At 33.9% G+C, this 25,698-nt stretch overlaps 2 protein-coding genes across 2 annotated transcripts; both read left to right on the top strand.

The window, feature by feature from the left end:
- Nucleotides 1-549: 549 nt before the first annotated feature.
- On the top strand, nt 550-1,395 carry LOC107606125 (senescence-associated family protein, putative (DUF581)). Its single transcript, XM_088492695.1, has 2 exons — nt 550-923; nt 1,009-1,395. Exons 1-2 carry the CDS (start codon nt 718-720, stop codon nt 1,148-1,150), a joined length of 348 nt encoding a protein of 115 aa, XP_088348821.1. The 5' UTR covers nt 550-717; the 3' UTR covers nt 1,151-1,395.
- Nucleotides 1,396-4,674: 3,279 nt separating this feature from the next.
- Nucleotides 4,675-6,250, top strand: LOC110264740 (uncharacterized). Its single transcript, XM_021106780.2, has 4 exons — nt 4,675-4,774; nt 5,217-5,722; nt 5,826-5,933; nt 6,002-6,250. Exons 2-4 carry the CDS (start codon nt 5,711-5,713, stop codon nt 6,248-6,250), a joined length of 369 nt encoding a protein of 122 aa, XP_020962439.1. The 5' UTR covers nt 4,675-4,774; nt 5,217-5,710.
- Nucleotides 6,251-25,698: the final 19,448 nt, after the last annotated feature.

Raw genomic sequence — 25,698 nt, 5'->3', positions numbered from 1 at the left:
GATCTTGAGAGATGCAAACAACCAAACACAATAGCAAATATCATGGCAAAGACTGCAATGAGGAGTGAAAACCCTTTCTCCTCAAGTAGAGTTTTCGTTGCTTTAGAAAGAGTTTGAGAGTAGTATTTAGCGGGACTGCCTTTCTTAAGCAGTTTCTTGTTTATTTTTATTTCTTTCTTTGTTGTTGTTTTTTTTTTTAAGTCACCATAAAAAGTAATTAATTAAAAGCAAAGCCAATTAGTTAAAAAATAAATTTATTATAAAAAAATATTTTTTTATTACTTTAATTTTTTAAATTTTAAAATGAAAAGTAAAAAAAAAATTATTGTAGTTATAACTCTCTTAGACTTTTTTATTCCAAATTGGCAGTAATAATAACTAGTAAGTACCAGTAAAGTAATGTCGAAAATGATTGTTAAAACCCAATTGTGATTTATTTAATTAATTAATTGAGGGTAAGGTAATTGAAAAGGAAGGTTAGGGGCCTAGGGGATTGACGTGAGATATTGTTTGTTAATGATGAATTGAAGTGAACAGCATCATCAATTCATCATCTCACTCTGATCAACGGCTCAGATTGATTCCTGTGTTTCGGGCTTCTCTCTCTCACTCTCCTTGTTTTATGTGCCTACAAGCTTCGCTGGTTTCTTCTTCTCCTTCACCTACCTGTCCCATTTCTCTCTCTCTGACCCTTCTTCAAGAAACAAGAAGAAGAAGATGTTAGGGAAGAGAGGTCGTCCTCCAATGAAGAGAACCACCAGCATGTCTGAGATAACCTTCGATCTTGCTACGGATCCCAAACCACCACCACCACCACCGCCACCGCCACTATTCCCACTCTCCGAACAAAGCCCTGACTTCCTTTTTGCTTGCTGTCTCTGCAAACGGCGCTTGGTTCCTGGCTCTGACATATATATGTACAGGTATATAGCATCTATAAGACCACCATAACTATGTATGTGTACATGTATATACGTATTTTTGTATTTGAATTTTGTGTGGTGGCAGGGGTGATAGTGGATTCTGCAGTCAGGAATGCCGTCAACAGCAGATGAACCTGGACGAAAAGAGGAAGGATAAGTGTGCTGTGGCATCAAACAAACAACTTGTTGCAACCGCACCTTCTGGATCCCAACTTGCAACAACCTAATAATAACACCAAATAACCCTTCCCCTCTCTCTCTCTCTCTCATGCCCTTAATTAACTACAAAAATATATATGTACATATATCCGTACCCTTCTCTAATCTCCCCCCTAGTTTTCTCTGTAATATTTCGCCACCATGCTGCTGCTGCTGTTTTGTTTTTTCAATAGTGGGTGTTCCCTGCTTCTACCGGGGCATGTAATTTTGAACTACGCCCTACTATACTATACTATACTACTTTTCTCTCCAATTTTCTATCATCATAACTAGGGATAAACAAAATTTCTAGAATAATCATAGTCCTTACCAAATAGTTCTAGTTTTTTTTTTTTTAGTGTGGTATGAAAACTTATTGTATAGTTTGTTAACATGCTATTTCCCTGTGTCTTTGACAATAATAATTGGTCGTCCCCGCTTTCTTTTTCCCGTCATCACAGTGTTCCAAAATGGTGGACTTGTTCATAGTTTCGTAGTAAACCCTGTGGGAAATTATTAATAGCGTGATGCGACTCATGAGTCTTTATGCCGTCACTACTACTCACTACAGCTCCACTCCCCTTTTCTTCCAAGATGATTATAATAATAATGCAGAAATGCGTAAGCTGACCCTGAATATATATCACTTAAAGTTTTTTTTTTTTCCAATTTTTAATTGTTCAAATTGAATTATGAATCTAATGACATGATCATCCCACCGAATCTTGCTGCTGTTTAAACTTTACATACCATGTTGGTAGTGTCATATGACAAATGACACTGAAATTGGATATGCTTAAGCTTATTCCAATTACAGAATATTTGGCATTGAGTAAGTTGTATTAATTTTTTCGTAACAACTTGTGGAAAACTCAAAGTAGGAGCAGCATATGTGTAAATGAGAGAGAAAGATTTGGTTCTTTGTGGTGAGCTTCTCAGGCTAGTGGACAATCTATAAGCCTCGTAAACCACATATCTCGGTTCAAGTCTTAGTGGAGACAATAGTAGAAAACCTTTTAGTACAGCATGTTAGGGTGTGTGAGTTGTATACATAAAAAAGGCAGTGTCCTTCAGAAAATTGCGAGAAAAGAGAGAGGGGGGCAAGGGATATGGCAACTGGAAAATAAAGGAGAGATCAAGAATGAATAATTCACAGGACGCATATATATATATATATATATATATATATATATATATATATATATATATATATATATATATTGGTATTTAATTAAAAAAATAAAAATTAATATTTAATTTAAAGAGTATAAAAGTAATAATTTTAAATATTTAAAATTTATTATAAAAATTAAATTAAATGAAAATTAAATACCAAATAATAAATAACATAGAATTGACACATGAAAAAGTCTAGGGGCCAGCAATTTTATTGAATTTTGGTCAGCATGTAACCAGCAGAGAAATGTGAGTCATTGAATAAAATCTCACACCAATCTTACACCATTAAATCATTATTGATGGCTATTTGATGGCTACTAATCATAAAAGTTGCTGGCCCTAGCATTGAAAATTATTTATATCGAATTTAATCATTTATGTCATCCTATTATTTTTTTTAATTAACATTATTATATATTTTAGAATAAAAAATTTTACAGAATTAATTATTTTATTGAAATAATTAATAGTTTAAAAGATTATTATTATATTTGTGAATAGAATTAGAAGTGAGTAAAACTAGCGAGTCCAATTAGCTCAAATTTGACTTGTTAAAAGTTCGATAAATTGAGTTGGTGAACAGAATTTGAGCCTAAATTTAAACTCATATATTAAATGAGCCACATTTAAACTCAACTAAGTTCAATTCATTAACTCGTGAGCTAGTTCAAATATATATATAATAACAATAATAATAATTTTTTATATATAATTTTGATAGAGAACGTAATAAATTATACTTGTTAATAGAAAGATAATATATAAAATTAATAATTTTTTATATATAAATTATAATTTATTTATATAAAATTACAGATTATCTTAGTGTTATGTTGTGAATATACTCGTTATCTTGTGAATTTAAATTTATTTGTAGATTTTTGGTGAGTCGAGATTGAACTTAACAAATAAGCTCGATTACTAATGAGTCGAGTCGCGAGTCAAGCTCAATTTTCATAAGATGAATTTAAGCTTAGTCTAACTCTAGTTTGGCTCACTTCTAACTAGGGGTGGCAAACAGGACCGAAGTCCGCACTACAAGAAAAACGCTGAATACCGTCGAATTTACCATCGGAGGTTAGCGTCAGATTTAGCGGCGGCTTTACCGGTGAATTTTGCAATGGATTTTTCAGGTAAAAGATTTCCCGTCAGATTCAGGTTTCCGTCGGATTACCGTCGGATTTACAGGCGAATAAATCCGACGGTAACCATGATTACTTAAACTTTGAGTTTTGGCCAACCACAAAACTTTATCGGCAGTAAGTGTGTCCTAAATTCGAATCACGAACCCTCTTCTCCTCATTTCGAATTACTCTCTCTCTCTAACCCTCTTGTCTCCCACTCTCCCTCCGTCAACATTCCCTCCGGCAGCCTCCTCCGACAATCCCCTCTCGTCGCCCAAACTGAACTGCCACTGTTGGTGCCGTTTCTGCCGTTGCTGTTACCGCCGCCTTTGCAGTCACTGCTCGCTGCCTCTGCTGTTGTTGTTGTCGCTGCCACTGCTTTCTTCAGGTAGCACCTCCTTCTCCCACTTCTTAAATTTGGTTCTGGCTTGGTATTGGATGACCATTAATGAGAATAGATTCTAAATTGATTCTAAATTAGAAGTTGAGAATAGATTCTAAATTGTGTTGTTTGTTGTGTTGTTGTTTGTTGCGTTGTTATAAATTTAACTAATTAGGTACTTGACTAATTAGTTAACAATGTAAATCATGTAATGCCTAATATAACTTAAATTTAGAGACAACTACATATTTTCAACATTAGCTTGAATAAGGTCTAGTAATTTATACAAATTAGAATTTAAAGTTTTGATTTGAATTTATAAAATTATGTGAAGTAATAGGTTTTAGATAATATTTAATCTCACCAATATAAGAGTCAAGTTAGAAAGAGAACATCATTAATATTTAACAATGCTTGATGATATGTATGTTTTAGTAGTGTTAAAGTTTGATAATAGGTTCTCTAATGGATTAGTTAGGTTTTGATTCAAGGGTTCTAAATTTGTAAAGTTTCATATTTGAATATGTTTTGATTGTTGTGTGGTTTATCACTGTGAAGGTTAGCACCTTTTTAGTAGAGGTTATGTCAAAATTTCTTCCAAATAATATAATTGTGGGAGGATTTGTGTTAATTGATATGCTCTTTGCAGACATGATGACATGTAGAGGTGTCATGGATCGGCTTCGTGGTCGTGGTCGTGGTAGAGGGAGGGTTTCTATTGGTACTCCTTGGACTTCTTAGTCGTCCTCCTCTACTCTGATTATCCCGGTGACGTCACAGACAATGGGTGCACCAAACCAGCTGTTCATCATGGTCCCTAACTCCAACTACGTGGCTCCTTCTACCTCGACGACGACACCTCCAGCAACAGACACCGCGGTGCCGGAATCTTTTCATGGATCCCAACCAAATATCCCTCCACTACCTCCTATCGTATGGATGACAATTTGGCCTGATCATTTGATGGCGTGAGTATTGTTTTAAGTCTTTTTATATGCAAACTATTTTAGTAAGTTTAATTTAGTTACACTTAATTTTTTAGTTTTAATGGATTTGAGTTGTTAAGATATGTTTGATTTAGGTTAGTAGGTTTGAAATGCTAAAAGTGTTTTATAATTCATGATTGTTGATGGAGGTTGCTGCTTAAGTCATATAACGCCATATAGATGAAATTACTAATCTTAATTGAACTGCTTATTGTTGTTTGATGGATGTTGCTGCTTGATTCTTGTTTGTTGATTGTTAATAGATGTTGTTGTTTAAGTAAATTGTTGATGGATAGAATTTTTGGCGCATTCTAGTTATAGATGAAACTCTACTAAAATTTCTAAAAAATATAAATGTAATTGAAGTTTATAGATTACTTCAAATAACTTTTTAGTAAACTACTAATAAGTTTTTCATTGATAGATTTGCGCAAAATAACGATGCATGTACATAGGAGTGTACTAATTCATCAAGCTGATGTACGACTACCCATGACCGAGCTACAATAAGATCCCAACTGAGACCAGAGAGCAATGGTTTCAGAAGTGGGCGGTAAAAACTCAACATATTCAAACCTTAGTTAGTTTATATCTTCTATTTTGTTTAATTATTTTTTTAATTTCGATTAACTCGTGCTAAATATTCTTTGTGCAAGAGAAATTTATATGGGGCAAGACTCACGATGCCATTATTAGGAAGATCTTCGACCATTGGATGGTTAGGCAGCTTCAGCAGATGTTGAAGGACATATGTGAGCACCGCGACTACCTCACCACCATTTGGCTTCGTCCGGACATTAAGAAGGCACTGTGCGTCCATTGGGAGACTAATAAAGGGTTCAAGGGTAGCTGCCTCACAAACAAAGCTGACAGGGTATCGGCCAGGTCGTCGAAATATACCAATGGGAAGCGACTTTCATGAAAACAAAGGTCAGGCTAGTATGTAACTTGTTTCATTTTGTTATTAAGTTTGTTATAGTTTTAATATAATGTCATTATTACTTGACTTAATATGTGATTTCAAAATGTGTAGTCTAAGTCGTTGGATCATGATGCGATGATGTCGGATACTTTCAAGTATACTCACACGTTGAAGGAGAAAAATGAGAGATTTGCTTATCAGCGGGTTGTGGATCATTATGTGAGTAAACATCATGTGATATAAAATTTTCGATTAACTGCAAACCTAATCATAAATGTGTTACACAGGAGTCCTACACGCAAAGATTAAAGGTCGCAACCCAGCAATCTCAATGTACTGGAGACGACGACAACAACTCCGCTGCATCATTCGTCGATCCTGATATGGTTTGGTGCGAGGTCGCATCTGAGTCGTACAAGAATCGCGTCTACGGGTTGGGATCATTCTTTACTGACAACCTTCGCACATCCACATTGAGACAATCATCTGCCTCTGCCACTAGTCGGCCCTTCGATCCCAGGACAATGTCGATTTGAGGGAGCAGGTGCTGCTCCTCACTCGGAGCCTTTACCAACAGGCTCAGTAGCTGCAGGAGTTTGAGGAGAGGTATCAGGCAATCCTTTCACGCATGACAGATATAGGTGACCTCAGGCTGGAGTGGAGGTAGGAGCTGGAACGGCTTCAGCGGATGAAATGACAGATGACGGTGTACCAAATTCAAATGCGTGCCAGTTGCAGCGGCAGTGCTGGTGGCAGCGGCGGCGTTGTTGGAGGGGCATAAACATCACCGCTTAGGCCGCCACCTCCGCAGAACCAGTGGAACGACGACGACAACTATCAGGATCTTTAGTGATTAGGGTTTTGTTTTAGACTGTTGATTGTATTATATCTTCTATTATTTGACTTTTCATTTCATTTGTATGCTTGATATTTAATTTAACATATTTGGTTTCTATTATTTAGAATTTGACTACTAATTGTGCAAAAAATAAATTTGAATAAAAAATGTAGAATTTGACCACTAATTGCGTAAAAAAAATAAAAATAAAAACAAAAACAAAAAATTGAACTTACCGTCGAATTTATCGGAAAAAACTTGGCGGAAAAAATGTAGGAACAAAATAATTTGGCACTAAAGTTATCGTCGGAAAAATCTGCCAGTAACTGACATCAGATATTCATAGCTTAGAAATCAAATTATGTTGCCAAATCCGTCGCAAGTTTCTAGCGGACAGCAAAATCCGATGGTAAACAGTTACTGACTAAGTTTATACCGTCAAATTTAATCCGACAAAAAATCTTATGGTAATATTATTACCGGCGAATTATTTCCATTTTTCTGCTGGTATTCAATGTTTTTCTTATAGTGTCAGTGGGTCAGCTCGCTTAACTCGCCAAAAAGACGGGTTGGACTAGAGTTTTGAATCTGCCAAAATAAAAAATTTGCCTAACCCGCACCGTCTAATCTACAGACTTTGATGGAGCGGGGAGAGGCGGGCTAGCCCAGCAAGCCCACTATTTTGTTTTTTTTTAAGGCCTAAAATAAAAACTATCCAAATCCATAAACCCAACTACTCAACTCAGAACAAATAATCCTATCTATAAATACAATTTACTCTCATCACTCTCTCCTCTCACCCCTAATCTTACTCACAATTCACAAGTTTGATTTGGAATGTTTGTATTTTATTTTATGTACAAATAATATTACGGCATATGTTAGGTAGATTTTAATATATCTATTTATGGTAATTATAATAATTATATATATGTTATTGAAATTAAAGTAATATTGTTTATTATTTAATAATATTTTTTTAAAATATTTTTTTAAAATATTGTTTAATATTTTTTTAAAATATTATTAAATAATAAACAATATTACTTTAATTTCATTAACATTTTTTAAAAAATTATAGTTACCGTAACTATTATAATATAGACATACTAAAACGATTATATACATAGATAAAAATATTTAAAAAATAGTAAAAATTAGTTTAAAATTATCTTATTTTATATTTATTAATTGTTTTTAAAATAAATATATAATATATATACATAAAATTTATAAATATTAAATTAAATAAAATAATTTTATATTATTATTTTTTTAATATTGCTGATATATATATATATATATAAGGAAGTGTGCATTATCATAAAAAGAGAAGATGAAAAGAATCAACAATTACCTGAATTGTAATTAGCAGGGAATATGTGGCATTGTGGCTTAGTCAGCTTTGCATGGAGATGGACCCACTTTGCACAAATAATAACAAGTGATGGGAATATAGTGCAAATTGATTTAATTTTTCTGGTAAATTCAATACATTAAATATAGTGTAGATTCTGATTTATCCCTTGGATTTGACTCACATACACTTTTCACTAAATTAACTCCCAGACATGATCGAATAGTACAAAAAATACTTTATACAACTTTTTTAAAAATTATTTTTAGAAATAATTACCTATCTTTCTTAATTAATATTCATACTAGACCAAGTAATTTTTTAAAATAGGTAACACTCCAACAAATAGTTACCCTTTATTTTTAAGGCAAATTCTACTGGGTAGATGAAGAATTCTATCTACATGTATAGATGATATGTGTATATTTATAATGAATATAACGTGTTTTGCATCATAATAAAAGGAGACAAATTTTTGTAGTAATGGACTCCACCGAAAGGTAGATTTACCGGGATTTTTATTTTAAAAAAATAATTTAATTATTTAATTATCGAAATATATAATTTATAGCGTATTTATCAATTTACATCGCATTGATTTATTTCGTTATATTGTAAATGAGATATGTGTATTTGTAAATATAAAAATATAATATTTTAAAAATAATAAAAAATATTAATAATTTAATTGGACTAAACTCTTAAAAATTAAACGTTTTAAATAATGTAGAAGATGAATTGTTTCAAATAATAAAAAAAATGGAGTTTCAAATAATAAGAAAGATGGACAGAGAGAAGAAGATGGGTGATTTCAAAATAATAGAAGAAGAGAGGTGATTTTAACTAATCAATTAATGGACGACTGGATATATCACATAATTTAAAACTACCCATTTAAAATCAATACATTATTTTCTTAGAAACCAACCCATTTAAACTAATAATAAAAAATTTTAGTGTTAATTTACTTCCTTTTTAAGTATATTTTATTAAAAAAAATATACGTTAAAATTTAACCTTAAATTAATTACAGAATATTTGTATATATTTATACATATAATAATTAAATTATCATAATAGAATTTAAAAAATTGTAATAAATAAATAATTTAAATTACTTACAATAATATAATAATTTTTTAAGCAATTTAGATTACTTATTTATTACAATAATATTTAATATTTCATAAAAAATGTATTATATTATCGTAAGCAATTTAGATTATTTATTTATTATAATTTTTTTATTATGAAAATTTAATTATTATATGTATAAATATATATAAATATTTCGTAATTAATTTAGGAGTTAAATTTTAACGTATATTTTTTTAATAAAACATACTTAAAAAGGAAATAAATTAACACTAAAATTTTTTATTATTAGTGTAAATGGGTTGGTTCTAAGAAAATAATGTATTGATTTTAAATGGACAATTTTAAATTACGTGATACGTCTAGTCGCCCATTAATTAGTTAGTTAAAATTGCCTCTCTCCTCCTATTATTTTGAAAGGAAAAGTATAGGGAACCAAGTGTGTAATCAGCCAAGAATTGAACAACTCAATTAATTATAATTATTAATAATTAATTTTAAATTTTTTAAATTCAAAATTTAAATAATTAAAAACTAATTAAGTAAATCTAATTAAAAATTATAAAAACTTTCTCCGTCTCTTCCATATTAATCTGCACACCCCAATAACAACACATACAGATTCTCTCTCTCACCGTCAGGTCCTCTCTAGGGGTGGCAACACTACCCAAACCCGCGGGTACCCACCCCACCCCTACCCGCTCGGGGCGGGTTTTAACGGGGCGGGTTCTTGGGCGGGGTGGGACGGGGCGGGTTTAGGTTAAACCCGCCCCTACCCGCCCCGGTATATATAATATATATATATATATATATATATATATATATATATATATATATATATAAATATATATTTTTAATATATAATATATGTAACATATATAAAATAATTAGTAAAATGATTAATAATATTATATCATATATAAATTTTTACTTTAATTTATGTTATGTATGTAAATGGTGGTTATATAATTTTTAAAATTTTATTTTATTTGTTGGATTTAATAATTATAAGGGCGGGTAGGGGCGGGGCGGATACCCGCAGGGGCGGGTTAGGGTTTAACATTTTACTACCCGCGGGTAGGGCGGGGCGGGTTTTATGCGGGTTTTTTGTTAGGCGGGGCGGGGTCGGATAGAGCAAAAACCCGCCCCTACCCGCCCCATTGCCACCCTTAGTCCTCTCCACCCTTGCCCTCATGCAAGACGACCTCAAGAAGTTCGACGTCGATAAAATCGTCGAATACGTCAAGTCCGGCATGGTCTTCGGCAACGAGTTATGAGCACGGTAATAGGTTGATTTTTCAAGGGAATACCATGGAAATGATGCTTGTCCATCTCCTTGGATTTTGCTGTATTTGTGTTACTTCCTCTTTGACGTCGGAACTTTTTGTGATGTAACAACTGTTGATGTTGTTGTTTTGAGTTTTTAATGAAAATAGTCTCTTGTGCCACAGGTATATCGGGGTCTTGATATTGGATATGTAAAGCCTTCCCAAAATGATAGAAAGGTGCATACCTGTGACATCATCTGCTACTCTGCATTAGTTTATCAAATAGAAAAAAGAAAAAAAAAGGCGCAAAAAATGCTGGTTTGGTTGTCTAAATCTGGATAAAATCGGCATTGACGATTTTTCTGTTGAGGCGCTTGGCGAGCTCAAGAGCGAGGCGGCTCTTGCCGGTCTTTCAAGGAAGAAGGAGTGATGGAGCACGGGCTGTTTTTGAACAATTGAAAAAATATATAAAAAAATATTTATTTAATATTAAAAAAACATCCTAATGTTTAAGAAAAGAAATGTCCAGCTATAGGATTTAAAAAAACCATATAATTCTTAAAAAAATAGAAATATCCACATCTATAATATTAAAAATTCGAAAAATACATTTAAAAATATCTATTTAGTATGAAAAAGAAACATCATAATGCTTAGTAGAAGAAACATTCATATATATTAACTTACCTTTATTAAGACGGATTTTGAGATTCAATCCATTAGAAAGTTGCCAGAAGTTGGCTGGACTCTAGTTGGTTTTCTAGTGGTACTCAATTTGAAATTACCCATCTTCTTTCCTCCCATCTTTCCTATCATTTGAAACTGTCTATCTTTTCTATTATTTAAAATCATCTATTTTTTATATTATTTAAAACGATCAATTTTTAAAAGTTTGGTCCAATTTAAATTCTTAATATTTTTTATTATTTTTAAAATATTGTATTTTTATATTTATAAATACACATATTTCGTTTACAATATAAACGAAATAAATTAATGCGATGTAAATTGATAAATACACTACAAATTATATATTTCAATAATTTAATAATTAAATTATTTATTTAAAAAAATAATCCCCACAAATTTACCTTTCAGTGGAGTTCATTACTGCAAAAAACTTATCTCCCTTTATTATGATGCAAAACACGTTACATTCATTATAAATATACACGTACACATATAGATAGAATTCTCCATCCAGAATTCGCCTATTTTTAAATGGTCGAAACGCAAAGCAGAATGATCAACCACAGTACCAAATTGATGGTCTTTCAACTTGGGCTGATAATTTAGTGCCATTGTGTAGGGAAAAGCCCAAGATATAATAGAAGATCCAAATGGCATAGCCTTCCCTTGTATAGTTGCTACTTGTATTCATCATTAGTTGGTATCCTCGTGTCGAGTGGTTTTTGGACGTATGGAAATATAAAAGATATTTGACCAATAAAGCGAAAGAGAGAGAGAGAGAAAGTGTTGGGGGCGGGTATTATTATTATTTATTAGTCACTCCCACAAACCTCCATCATCCCTAGGCGTTGGCTTAAATGCAAAAATTAAAAGGTTGTTAGGGATAAACCAATCAACAAAGTACGCATAAGCTAGTTTAATTGTTCTAGTATGGAAGCATACGCTTGCTATTTACTCTTGGGTTTTGTTAACGGGTATATTAATTACACTTAACTACACTTATTTTCTCTATTTTGTGCTATTTATTTATTGTCTATCCCTTTATGTCCTGCTATTTATTGTCTACGCTTATTATGTTTAATTAGGTAATATGTATCATATTAATATTTTTTTAAATTGATTCTCTACGTTGTGATAAAAATAGATGACTATGTATGTCTTGAATGATTATCTTTTTCAATACTAAAAGAATTATCTTATAAGACAAAATTTAATAAATAAATGTTAAAAATAAAGACACTTTACATGTATAAATAGAAGGTATTGTCAGATATAATTCATACACAACAAAAATAAAAAAGCAATTCTCTCTTTCTTTATATTAAATTTTTCTTATCCCTATTTCATACGTTACTAATATATAATAGTAGTAAATATATAAGTTTCTTCTATTTTTATAATGAGATAATTATATTGGTGAATATCAAAATTAGAGTCTTCTATTTATACTTATTTACTTTATATTTATTATATCTTCATTAGTTATTTATTTTACAACACGTTATCAGCACGAGACTCTGATCAAATTTTTAGGAAAACTCAGGTAATAAATTTTCATTATGTCGAAACTCTCTCATATTAAATTTAATACTCTTGATATATCTGGAAACAAATATTTATCATGGATATCAGATGCTAAAATTCATCTTCATTCAATTGATCTTGGAGATACCATTAAGGTTGAAAATAATGCATCCCAAAAGGATAAAGCCAAAGCCATGATTTTTCTCCGTCGTCATCTTGACGAAGGATTGAAAAATGAATATCTCACATTAAAAGATCCTGCAGATCTTTGGAAAGACCTTGAAAAAAGGTATAATCATCAAAAGACGGTGATACTTCCTCAAGCCCGATATGAATGGACGCACTTGCGTCTACAGGATTTTAAATCCATAAATGAATATAATTCGGCAATGTTTCGAATCACCTCACGAATGAAATTATGTGGGAAAAAGATATCTGATAATGATATGTTAGAGAAAACTTTCTCGACCTTCCATGCCTCGAATGTGCTCCTGCAGCAGCAGTATTGAGAAAAAAGGATTTAAAAAGTATTTTGAGTTAATTTCTTGTCTTCTTGTTGCTGAACGCAACAATGAGTTGCTCTTAAAGAATCACAAAGCGTGCCCAGCTGGTGCCGCCCCATTTCCTGAAGTAAATGCGGCAAATCATTACCCCAAAAGAGGTAAATGGCAAGGTTTTGGTAACAAGAAAAATTATGGAAGGAAAATGAATTATGTTCAAAAGAGAGGATCTCACTAGAAGTGGGATAAAGAAAGAAATATTGGGCAAAATAAATCAACAAAGGATAAGTATTTCTGTTGTGGTGGAAAGGGCCATTGGTCGCGTACCTGTCGTACACCAAGGCACCTAGTCGATCTTTATCAAGCATCTTTGAAAAAGGACGACAAAGGAAAGGAAACAAATTTCGTTTCAAATGATGCTATTGAGAATTACACCACTCATTATGATGTATCTGATTTCTTTGAGGATCCTAAAGGAAATATTAGTCATTTGATCAATGATGGAATAGTTTAATATGTGGGATTGTTAAGTATCCATGTAAATAAATAATGTAAAGAACTTATTGTTAAGTTTTATTTTCTATGTATTTAAGTATAAATAATGAAATATTAATGTTTATGAATTTTGAAATCATTAAATGTACAAGTTTTAAAATAAAATTTTAGTATATGACATTATTTTTATGTACAGTGTTTCTTAGAAAAATAATTACAATTAAATATTCAATTTAAATGTGCATACTACTCATTTTATTATTATTATTTGTCTTTGAAGAAAATGGTAAGGATATATAAATATATAATGAAGATGTATGCCTTGCGGATAGTGCAAGTTTGCACACCATTCTCAAAAGTGATATATATTTTACCCATCTTATGCCAAAAGAAGAATATGTTAATACTATTATTGGCTCAGGCAATGTGATTGAAAGCTCCGGAAGAGCTATAATTTGTTTCCCGGAGGAACAAAATTCATAATAAATAATGCACTATTGTCTGCCAAGTCTCTAAGAAATTTATTGAGCTTTAAAGATATTCGCCGAAATGGACATCATATTGAGACTATGAATGAGGGAAGTCATGAGTACTTATGTATCACAACTCCTGATTCAAATAAAAAGGTTATATTAGAAAAGTTGCCCTCACTTTCATCTGGGTTATATTATACCAAGATTAGTGCAATTGAATCGGATGCCACTATAAACCAGAAGTTTATTAACCCAAATAAATTCATAACTTGGTACGACCGATTGGGTCATTTGAGAACAACCATGATGCGGAGAATTATTGAAAACTCCCATGAACATTCACTAAAGAACCAGAAGATTCTTAAATTTAGTGAATTTTGTTATGCTGCATGTTCTCAAGGGAAGTTAATTTTAAGGCCATCATCAGTAAAGATTGGATTTGAGTCCCTTAAATTCCTAGAAAGGATTCAAGGTGATATATGTAGACCTATTCATCCACCATGTGGATTTTTTTAGATATTTTATGGTCCTGGTAGACACATCTTCGAGATGGTCACATGTGTGCTTATTGTCTTCTCGCAACCTAGCATTTGCGAGATTACTGGCTCAAATTATTCGATTAAAAGATTGGATTTGAGTCTCCTGAATTCCTAGAAAAGATTCAAGGTGATATATGTGGACCTATTCATCCACCATGTGGATCTTTTAGATATTTTATGGTCCTGATAGACGCATCTTTGATATGGCCACATGTGTGCTTATTGTCTTCTTGTAACCTAGCGTTTGTGAGATTACTGGCTCAAATTATTCAATTAAAAGCACAATTTCCAGAAAATCCAATCAAAGTAATTTGTCTTGATAATGCTGGTGAATTTACTTCCTAAGCTTTTGATGCTTATTGTATGGCTAATGGAATAAGTGTTGAACATCCAGTAGCTCATGTTTACACACAAAATGGGTTAGCAGAATCACTTATTAAACGCCTCCAATTAATTGCTAGACCCTTACTTATGAGAACAAATCTCCCAACCTCGGTTTGGGGCATGCTATTTTACATGCCGCAACACTTATTCGTTTGAGGCCAACGAGTTACCATCAGTTCTCTCCTATGCAATTAGCTTTTGGCCAGCAGCCAAATGTTTCCCATTTAAGAATATTCAGATGTGCGATATATGTTCCCATTGCACCACCTAATCGCACCAAAATGGGACCCCAAAGAAATTTGGGGATATATGTTGGATATGATTCTCCATCTATAGTGAGGTATCTTGATATACAAACTGGAGATGTATTTAAAGCCCGGTTTGCGAATTGTCATTTTAATGAATCAAAATTTCCAACATTAGGGAGAGAGAATAAGCTTTCTGAAAAGAAACATAATTAGAATGCATTATCGTTGATGCATTTAGATCCTCGATTAGGACAATGTGAACTAGAAGTTCAAAAGATTATACATTTGCAAAGAATAGCAAATGAATTGCCTGATGCATTTTTCGATACAAAGAGGATAACCAAATCTCATATACAAGCGAAAAATGCCCCAATTCGAATTGATATGTCCCAGTTGAACAAATTGCCACCGAAGCAAATACACGCTAGAAGCGTAGCAGGCCTATCGGTTCCAAAGACAAAAATCCTCGAAAGAGAAAAGAGGTAAATACTATTCCTGTTGAAAAAGATATAGTAAAGACACATGCAGTTGTCCAAAATTCTAATATAATTTTAACGATAGAAGACGTTCAGGTACCTGAAAATTGTGAAAATGACGAGATCTCGATAAATTATATCTTTACAGGAGAGAAATGTGACCGAAATAAGACAATTGTCAATGAAATATTTGCATATAATGTGACATTAAATATCATGCATGAAAGTAAGGATCTTGAGCCAAGATCAGTCGAAGAATGTCAACAAAGAAATGATTGGCCAAAATGGGAAGAAGCCATGAAGGTTGAATTAGACTTACTTGCAAAACGTGAAGTCTTTGGACCTGTAGTTCGTACACCTGAAGATGTAAAACCTGTTGGATACCGATGGGTATTTGTGAGAAAACGAAATGAGAAAAATAAAGTTGTGCACTACAAAGCCCGACTTGTGGCACAAGGTTTTTCACAGAGACCTGATATAGATTATGAGAAAACATATTCCTCTGTAATGGATGCAATAACATTGAGTTATTTGGTCAGTTTATCCGCATGTCATAAACTGCATATGTATTTAATGGATGTGGTAACAACCTATTTATATGGCTCATCAGATCAGGATATCTATATGAAAGTCCCTGAAGGACTAAAGATATCTAAACTATCCAATGAATATTTGCAAGGACTAAAGATATCTAAAGTAATTTGGACGAATGTGGTATAATCGTCTTACTGAGTATTTGGCCCAAAATGGATTCAAGAATGATGATATTTGTCCATGTGTTTTCATAAAGATATCTGCATCTGGATTCATTATAATTGATGTGTACGTTGATGATTTAAATATCATTGGGACTCCTGAAGAGATTCCAACAATTATAAAAACTCTAAAAGAAGAGTTTGAGATGAAAGATCTTGGAAAGACTAAATTTTGTCTCTGCCTGCAGATCGAACATTGAAGGTTGTAGAAGGCTTAGAGAATGGGGGGATTGAATCTATGACCTTCTTTTACTTTAATTAAATAACCCTTTAAAACAAACTTTCAATCTGAATCTGTTTGAACTCAACAGCGAAAAATTTATGAGATAATTTTATTTTGTCTCATGAATATCAGAAAACAGAACAGAGCAGGGAAGAGAGAAGTTGACACCATCATGTATCCTGGTTCGGTTGCCTTGTGCAATGCAACCTACATCCGGTCTCCACCACAATAGTGGTGGAATTTCCACTATAGTTAAAGTATTACATACACCAATTCCACAGGATTGACACAATCCTTTCACACTCAAGTTCTAACATAACTTGACTTGGTTATGCTAATACCTAACTCTTCACTCTTAGTGCTAACCCAACTAAGAAAGGGATACCTCATTGGTACAAGATACAAGACACATAATCAACTTAAAGAAATATGAAATCACTCTAGGCTTTTCACTCAAGTGTATCACTCTGCCTCTTTTCACTCTTAGGCTTTTACTTGAGCTTTCTCATTCTGCCTTTTACCTCAAGAAATTACAGAAAGATAAATATTAAAAAAAAATTACAATCTGTAAAATATGAAGGAGATTGATGCTTCAACAGCCTCTATGCTATGTGATGAACCAGATTTGCTTGCATCTGATTTAGTTTCTCATTCTGGCAGAATGCTCATTTGACTAGGAAGCACTGTCCAAGTTGATGAACCTCTTCAGAGAACTCTTCTCAGAACACAAAACCTCAAAACACTGGTTATCTCTCTTTAGCTTCTGAATGATGAACCAACTTCTTTTGTATCTCCTTGCATGTTGTTGAGTTGCTCTCTCCTAGGTCAACCCTCAAGCTGTGTGCTTCATGAACTCACCATATCACCTTTTCTAGTTAATCCTCAAATTGGAAGTTTTAATCTGACTTTCTCTTGCTTGACCAAAAGCCTCAGGGAAGCAAAGAGAAACAGTCTTCCAATGGTAAACCAGATCTGAACCATTGAAATACTACTTGGTCCCCAAGACACACATTTAACCATAGATTCACAGCAGTGTTGATCAAAGGTCATCTTTCCCATGTATCCCAATTTGGACTGGCAGAGAGTTGAAGAAGAGGAGAAGAAAGCACGATGCATGCAAGAGGAAATAAGTTACCTTTGACCTCTGCCTTAGCTTGATGTGGTTTGAAATGGGTGATTAGACTTATGCCTTTCTTGCTTAATCCTTCTCTTTCTTTCTTTTTTGGTGAACAGCTTAGGGACTAAGCTTTCTCTCTCTTTCTCTGAGTTCTGACCGAATAGGAAAAAGGTGAACGTTGCTTTTGGTGAAAGCAATTTGGAGGGATTTGCTTGAGAGAGGAAATCGGGCTTGGGTTGATTATGATTCATGCAGCCTGTTTGATTTCTTTGGCCCATCTGATTTCATTGCTTTGATTCCTTTGGGCTGTTATTGTTTTGTAGCCCACCAACCTTATTTTTATTTTCCATTCAATTGGATTGCTGCTTTGTTTTTCTTTGGCCTGCCACACTTAATCAAATTCAATTAAAAGCTAATTGGTTAATTTGCCCAATAATTTTTGTCATCATCAAATTAATTTAGTTAATTTCTTAACTCAACAATCTCCCCCTTGATGACAAACATAATTAAAACATTAATCAAAGGAATTGAATTTTGAATAAAGTTAAGAAACTTTCCTTTGAATGATGTCACTTACTTTTGTGTTGCTCCCCCTTTTCTTTTCAAGAGTAGCTTCCCCTAAATTTATACTCTTCTTTTCGTTCCTATTTACATTATTCTTATAGAGAGCATAATAAAGAGCTACACACAATTCAACTTGACTAAGGGATATTACATAACCAGCAATACATATCCAGCCCAATACTGAACATATCATGTCAGCAACAAAATAGAGCATCAAGTTTAACCAAGGCATGTTAAAACAACAAAACTTGTAAGGTAAGATTAAATTAGTCTGATCACAGCCTTACCAAGCTTTCACAGCAGCAAGTATCAGATTTATTTCACAAAAATGACCACAACAGCAGTAATCAAAATGCACAATAAAATTCAGCAGTAGTCAGAATTCACAAAAAAAATCAGTAGCAGCAATCAAATTTACCCTAAAAATTTACATATTCATGCTACTCATGCTATTACTCCCCCTTTTGTCATCAATAGTGGAAAATAGTCAAGATCAAGCAAAAATTGCACCTTAAAACATGCAGGAAAGTGTTAATGCACAGTCTGAACACCAAATTAATTGAAAGTAAGTGCAGCAGTAGTTAAAGTATTACAGTCATCCGGAATAACAGAAAGTAGTTCAAAAATAACAAGAGAAACAGTATTCATGAGACAAAAGTGAGCAGACAGCAGCAGCAACATGAGACAAATCTAGGCATCTGAACTATTTTTCTCAGAATCAGCTTCCTCTTCAGCATCAGTGGCATGATCTTCATCTTGTTGAAGATTATCAATGAACTTCATGAAGACAGCCACTCTGTCTCTTGACTTTCGGAGGAAGTTCTCATGCTTGCTTGCCAGCTTCCTTTGTTCCTTACTCATGGTAATCATATGATTGGATTGGGAGACAAATTCTTGGACCACGTCTCTAACAACATTGAACAGAGCAGATTTTTGTCCAGTGGAGATGGAAGTGCCCTCAGTGGAAGGAGGAGGAGAATCCTCAGGAATGAACTCATCATCTTCATCATCTAGAACCACCCTTTCAGAGCGAGTAGGTCCTTTTTGCTGTTTCACTGAACCACCTCCCTTTAGATATGAATGTCTAATTTCATAATCCTCATTGGACAAGTTAACACTAAAATGCTCAAAAATACAAGTTAAAAATATGTCATAAGGAAGGGCTTTGTCTTTCTCACTTCTAACAGAGTCAAACATGTATCTTACCATCAAATAAGCAAAAGAAATTTCTATTTTAGTGAGCAGGGTATACAAAATAAGAGTGTCAGTATAAGATACCCTTTGATATGAACCACTCTGAGTAAGTATGATGTGATTTACAATACGGTGCAACTGAGCACGTTCATAACCCAGGGCTTTATGAGTAGGCCAGGGGTGATGCCATCAATCAAAGAAATATGTTCACAAATATGAGCCAAAACATCATTAAAAGAGATACCAACTCCTTCATCCCACTTAATAGAGGTATATGCACAAGCTCCAACATCATTGTATTTCAATGAATCACTGATTGTTTCATTGTTTAGCATAATGTCTCGGTTCTCGACATAAGAATGAACACTGCTCTCATGATAAGTCATGTTAGCATAAAACTCTTTGACCAAAAGAGGGTACACTGGTTTTTTTTATGTTAAAAAGGTGATTCCAGTCTAGAAATTCTAAATTTTCAACAAAAGAAAAACCTTTCTTTTTTAGATTTGGTAAGTCAGCAAGAAAAGAGGGACACAAGGTACGGTACTTAATAACTCCTTCATAAAAATCATTATTCATGGTAGACTTAAATCTGTAAGGGTTATAGTTGGAGTGAGATGTCATGAAGTGGGATTTGTGTGCAAAGGGATCAATGTCTGGTTCTCTAACAGATTTAAGAGGGAGTCGAGGTTTACCTCTATAAGAACGTAAGGGAACAGACCTTGTCTTAAGTTGAGTGGGCTCAGAGGTAGGTTCGGTAGCAGCTGGGCATTTCCCTTTCGAAGAGCTTGGCTTCGACAAACCAGGGTTAGAAGGAGGTTCCTTTGGTGGTGGCGTCAGCTTGGCTGAAGGTGGAAACCTCGAGGGGTTCTTAGTGCGAGTCATAGGATCCAAGCGAGGAGGAGAGGTAGGAGGAGAAGGAGAGGGAGTGAAGGTTCGGTCTTGAGAGCGAGTGGAAGGTTTCTGTTTTGCAAGAAGCTTGAAGATCTTTTCACGAGGAGGCTTTTTGAGAGATGGTTTTCTTCCTCATTTGGTTGGTTTCTGGTTTTGAACAAAGAGAAGTAATAAAGGTAGTAGAGGAAACCGAAGAGTTTGAGGAGGAGTTATGAAGGGAGAAGAAGAAGTGTTGGTAACCGCACCAAAAAAAATTTTCTTAAAACATGAAACTGCATCACCTCTGATTTGACTTTGAAAGGACTTGACATCACAAAAAGAAAGATTTGATTTTATTAAAAAATAAAATGGAAAGTAATTTTAAATTTGAAGCCTTTTGACTGAAAGACAAAAAGAATTCAATAAAACCAAAAAATTAATATAAAACAAATAAATGGATCATGTAACACTCATATTGGGCCCAGAGGTGGTTTGGTTTAAGAAAACATATTGGACCACCCAGGTTCTGATTTTTTAGGTTGGCCCAGATAATTCTGCACATGCAACAAGGCCAGAGAACGCTGTTTAGAGAGAAGGTTCTTCATTTGCCCAGAATTGTCTCATACCTGTTTATGAGACAAAAACTCCAACAAACATATCAGCAACTTTCAAACAATGAATCATAGCTTAAAATCTCTAGACTAGTCCTAAGCATGCAAAATCTGTCCTCAGCTAGTGGTTTAGTGAAAATATCAGCTAATTGCTCCTCTAATTTAACAAATTGAATGCTAATATCCCCCTTTTGAACATATTCTCTTATTGAGTGAAATCTCACTTCAATATGTTTAGTCCTAGAATGCAAAACTGGATTTTTAGAAATATTAATGGCACTCATATTATCACACAACAAGGAAATATTTTCAGTAATTAATTTATAATCAGCAAGCTGTGTTTTTAACCACATGAGCTGAGAACAACAAGAGGAAGCAGCTATATACTCAGCATCTGCAGTGGATAAAGCCACTGTTGATTGCTTCTTACTTGACCAAATGTTTAAGGACTTTCCAAGGAAGCAACATAAGCTTGATGTGCTCCTTCTATCAACTCTATCACTAGCAAAATCTGCATCACAATAACTAACTGCAGAAAAATCATCAATTTTAGGATACCATAGACCAAAATTGGATGTGCCATGAACATATCTAATGATTCTCTTAACTGCAGAAAGATGAGACTCTTTTGGTTTTGATTGGAATCTTGAACAGATTCCAACACTTTGCACAATATCAGGTCTAGAGGAAGTTAAGTACATAAGAGAGCCAATCATTCCTCTATACCTAGTCTCATCTACATCTTTCTCAGTTTCTCCCTTATCTAATTTTGAATTAGGGTGCATGGGAGTTCCCATGGGTTTGGCATTTTCCATACCAAATTTCTTAACTAGTTCTTTGGCATACTTCTCTTGATGAATAAAAATACCATTTTCAGTTTACTTAATTTGAAGCCTAAGGAAAAAATTAAGTTCACCCATCATACTCATGTCAAATTCACTTGTCACGAGTTTTTCGAATTCAGAACAAAGAGATTCATTGGCTGATATCCAAAAATAATGTCATCAACATATATTTGGACTAGAATGAAAGAGTCATTAGAATTCTTGATAAATAGAGTAGTGTCTGTGCTGCCTCTTTGAAAACCATTTTTCAAAAGAAAAGAGCTAACTCTCTCATACCAAGTCTAGGAGCTTGTCTTAAACCATAGAGAGCTTTTGATAATTTGAAAACATGGTTAGGGAATTCTTTATTTTCAAAACCAGGTGGCTGCTTCACATACACTTCTCTATCTATCACACCATTTAAGAATGCACATTTCACATCCATTTGATATAATTTAAAACCACAAAAGCAGCATAAGCTAAAAGAAGTCTTATGGCTTCTATTCGGGCAACAGGGGCAAAGGATTCATCAAAGTCTATTCTTTCTTCTTGGTCATATCCTTGTGCCACTAGCCTTGCTTTGTTTCTTGCAATGCTACCATCTTCTCCTAACTTGTTTCGAAATATTCACTTGGTGCTGGTCACTTTCCTTCCATTCGGCCTTGGAACCAATATCCAAACTTGGTTCTTCTCAAACTCATGAAGCTCATCCTCCATTGCCTTTACCCAAGAAGGATCATCAAGGGCTTCCTTGACATTCTAAAGCTCCATTTGAGAGAGAAGAGCAATGTTTGACTCTTCACTTGCTTTTCTAGTTGAAGACCAAGTTTTAACACCATGAGAGATATTTCCAAAGACAAATTCTTCAGGATAATTCTTCAAGAATCTCTATTCACGAGCTCTGGTAGACTTGGATGCAGATTCAGTCACCAAGGGATTCAGGGAGTTGTTGGTTTCAGGATTTCCTTCAGATTCATGAGACAAAATAAAATTGTCTCTTGTTGGATTTTCAGCAGCTGCATTTTCTGGTTCAGTTTGTCCAAAATGTTCATTTTCATGATTTTGTGCTGTTTCATCTTCCTTTTGAACCTGATTTCCTGCATCACATTCTTCCAAAATACTTTGAACCAAGTTAGTATCACAAAATATAACATGTATGGACTCCTCAATTATTCTAGCATTTTGATGATAAACTCTATATGCTTTACTAGTTGTGGAATATCCTACAAATAAACACTCATATGCCTTTGGATCAAATTTTTCCAAATTTTCTTTGTTATTTAGAACAAAACATTTGCATCCAAAGATATGCAAGTAGTTCAAATTTGGTGGGTGACCTTTCCAAAGTTCATAAGGTGTTTTCTTCAAAAATTTTCTTATGATGGTTCTATTCAAAATGTGGCAAGCTGTGTTAACCGCTTCAGTCCAAAGGAATTTTAGAACATTGCTCTCACAAAGCATGACTCTTGTCATTTCTTGAATGTTTCTATTTCTTCTTTCTACTACACCATTTTGTTGTGGTGTCCTTGGACAAGAGAAGTTGTGAGATATTCCAAATTCCTCACAAAAGGATTCAAATAATTGATTTTTAAATTCAGTTCCATGATCACTTCTTATAGAAGAGATCTTTAAATCCTTTTCATTTTGAATTTTCTTGCTAAAAACTTCAAAGGCCAAAAAGGTTTCATTTTTGTGTGCAAGAAATAAAATCCAACCAAACCTAGAATAGTCATCCACAATTATTAAACCATAATATTTACCACCTAGGCTTTGAGTTCTTGTTGGACCAAACAAATCAATATGTAGCAATTCAAGTGGTCTTGTAGTAGAGATGTCTTCCTTTGAATTAAATGAGCTTTTTGGTTTGTTTTTCCATTTGGCAAGCATCACAAGTGATGTCTTTGTCAAATCTTATTAAAGGAAGACCTCTTACTAATCCTTTCTTAACAAGTTTGTTTATTTGAAATATACTTGCATGGCCCAATCTCTTATACCATAGCCACTTTTCTTATTCTTTAGAATGAAAACAAGCTACATTTTGATCCTTTAGTTCATCAAGGGTAAGTCTATACACATTATTACAACGCTTAGCAATAAACAAAACTTTATTTGTCTTTTCATTCATAACACAGCATTCTAATCTTTTTATAGTCACTAAATAACCTAAGTCACACAATTGACTTATACTCAAAAGATTATGCCTCAACCCATTTACTAAAAAGACATCATCAATGAGGGGGCTGCTATGGTGCTGAAGGATAGATTCCTCAGCAGGTGCTTATACTGCGTGTCTCAATGTGGTGGAAATACGCGTCCACCTAAAATATTCATTGCTTCAACATCTGTTGCGGTTGCAAGTAACCATTGCAAATGTGGATCCCACGACTCAGAATAACTGGTCAAAATCGAAGTGGTTAACAGGTAAGTTAAGAAAAATTAATAACTTAAGCAAGTGGAAAATAAATATAATGTAATATAATAAATTTTTTTTGTTTTTATATTCAGGCCTTAGTTTGCTGGAAAAATTGAGTGGGCCTGGGGGCGTGCAGATACAAAGGAGCAAAAGGCTCCATGTTTTTAAAACCCAAAAAAATAAAAAGGAGAACGTAACCCGTCCAACACCCCTCCACACCCGTCATCTGTGAAGTTCCCCCTTCTCCCCTGCCCGTCTGATGCAAAGCAAATTGGTACCATACCAAAACCCTAGCCTTAGCTTCCTACGCATTGATAGTGTTCCTCGGTCGTCCGACAATGTAGGTTCCTGCCGTGCTCCAAGTGTTGAACCACTGTTGGGTCATCGATCGCAGCTGCTTGGTAGAACTTGGTGTCCGTCGTCTCTGTCTTTGCAGCCGAGGTTCAGGAACCGACGATTCTTTGCCGTTCAGGTTCGCTTATGCTATCAGCGTTCGTCTTCGTTCCCAATCTCCGCCGTCCTCTCCTCGCTTGGCATTAACCAAGAAGCGTTCACCTACCATTCACCCTTCGATTTTTAGTTCGCGTTCCTCTGGAAGCCACATCGGTCTGCAGTAAACATCTGGGACCAGACCTCGCGCTCCACCTGGCCAGCGAACTGATCTTATGTCGCCTGTGTGAGTCCCCAAAAAATGCCAGCAGACAATACACCCACACAACACCAATACTCTCCTTCAACCTCTGCAACTTCTGATTTCTATTACAAAAGGTAAACTTTTTGATTTGGCAGTTATTTGAATTTTTTGCATAGACTGAATTAAAGTGTACAAGAGTTGTGTTGTCATGTCTATGATGTTGATACTAAGCTGTGAATTCCGTTATTATGTTTAATTTCACTGCACCCAACGTGTTTGATGTAATGCTTTAATGGTATCTCTGGTTGATTTTATAATTTCTAGCCTTTACAAACTTAGTAACTTAGTGCATGTGAATAAGTTCTGGGTTAATTAAACATAATATAGTGAATCTTTAATTTGGATTATCATCATGGGAATAAGTTCTGAGCTAATACTATGCTAACAAATGACATGATAGTTGTGTTAAATTAAAGTGTTGGGACAGAGTGTGTTACGAGAACGATAATAATAAGTATACTCTGATTAAACTCGACTGAGACTTGCGTGATGTGTGGGAGCCAAACTAAAGATTGTTCTTATTATGAACGGGGCTATTTATTTGTTGGGTAAAATGTTTTAGAAGATTGTATTTAATAGCTTCATTTTGAGCTTTTCTTCAGTTGGGTATGTGTTAAAAGAAAACTAGTAGAAAAAATAAAAAATAATGTAGCATAAAATTATGAATAATTATTTATTAATCTTGTTATATTATAATTCTTTCATGAAGTACACGATGTTGTGCTAAAGTTGCACACAGCTAAAGACACATTGAACTACTTGTTGGAGAGAACATTTGAGATGGCGGAATCAAGGAAAGAGTGTTACTTAAAAATTATTACATTTGAGGAGA

This window comes from Arachis ipaensis, chromosome B7 (assembly GCF_059453495.1).
Source record: "Arachis ipaensis isolate K30076 ecotype BB chromosome B7, ASM5945349v1, whole genome shotgun sequence".
Lineage (NCBI taxonomy): Eukaryota > Viridiplantae > Streptophyta > Magnoliopsida > Fabales > Fabaceae > Arachis > Arachis ipaensis.
The sequence above is the reverse complement of the archived record's forward strand: the minus strand, read 5'-3'. Positions and strand labels throughout refer to the sequence as shown.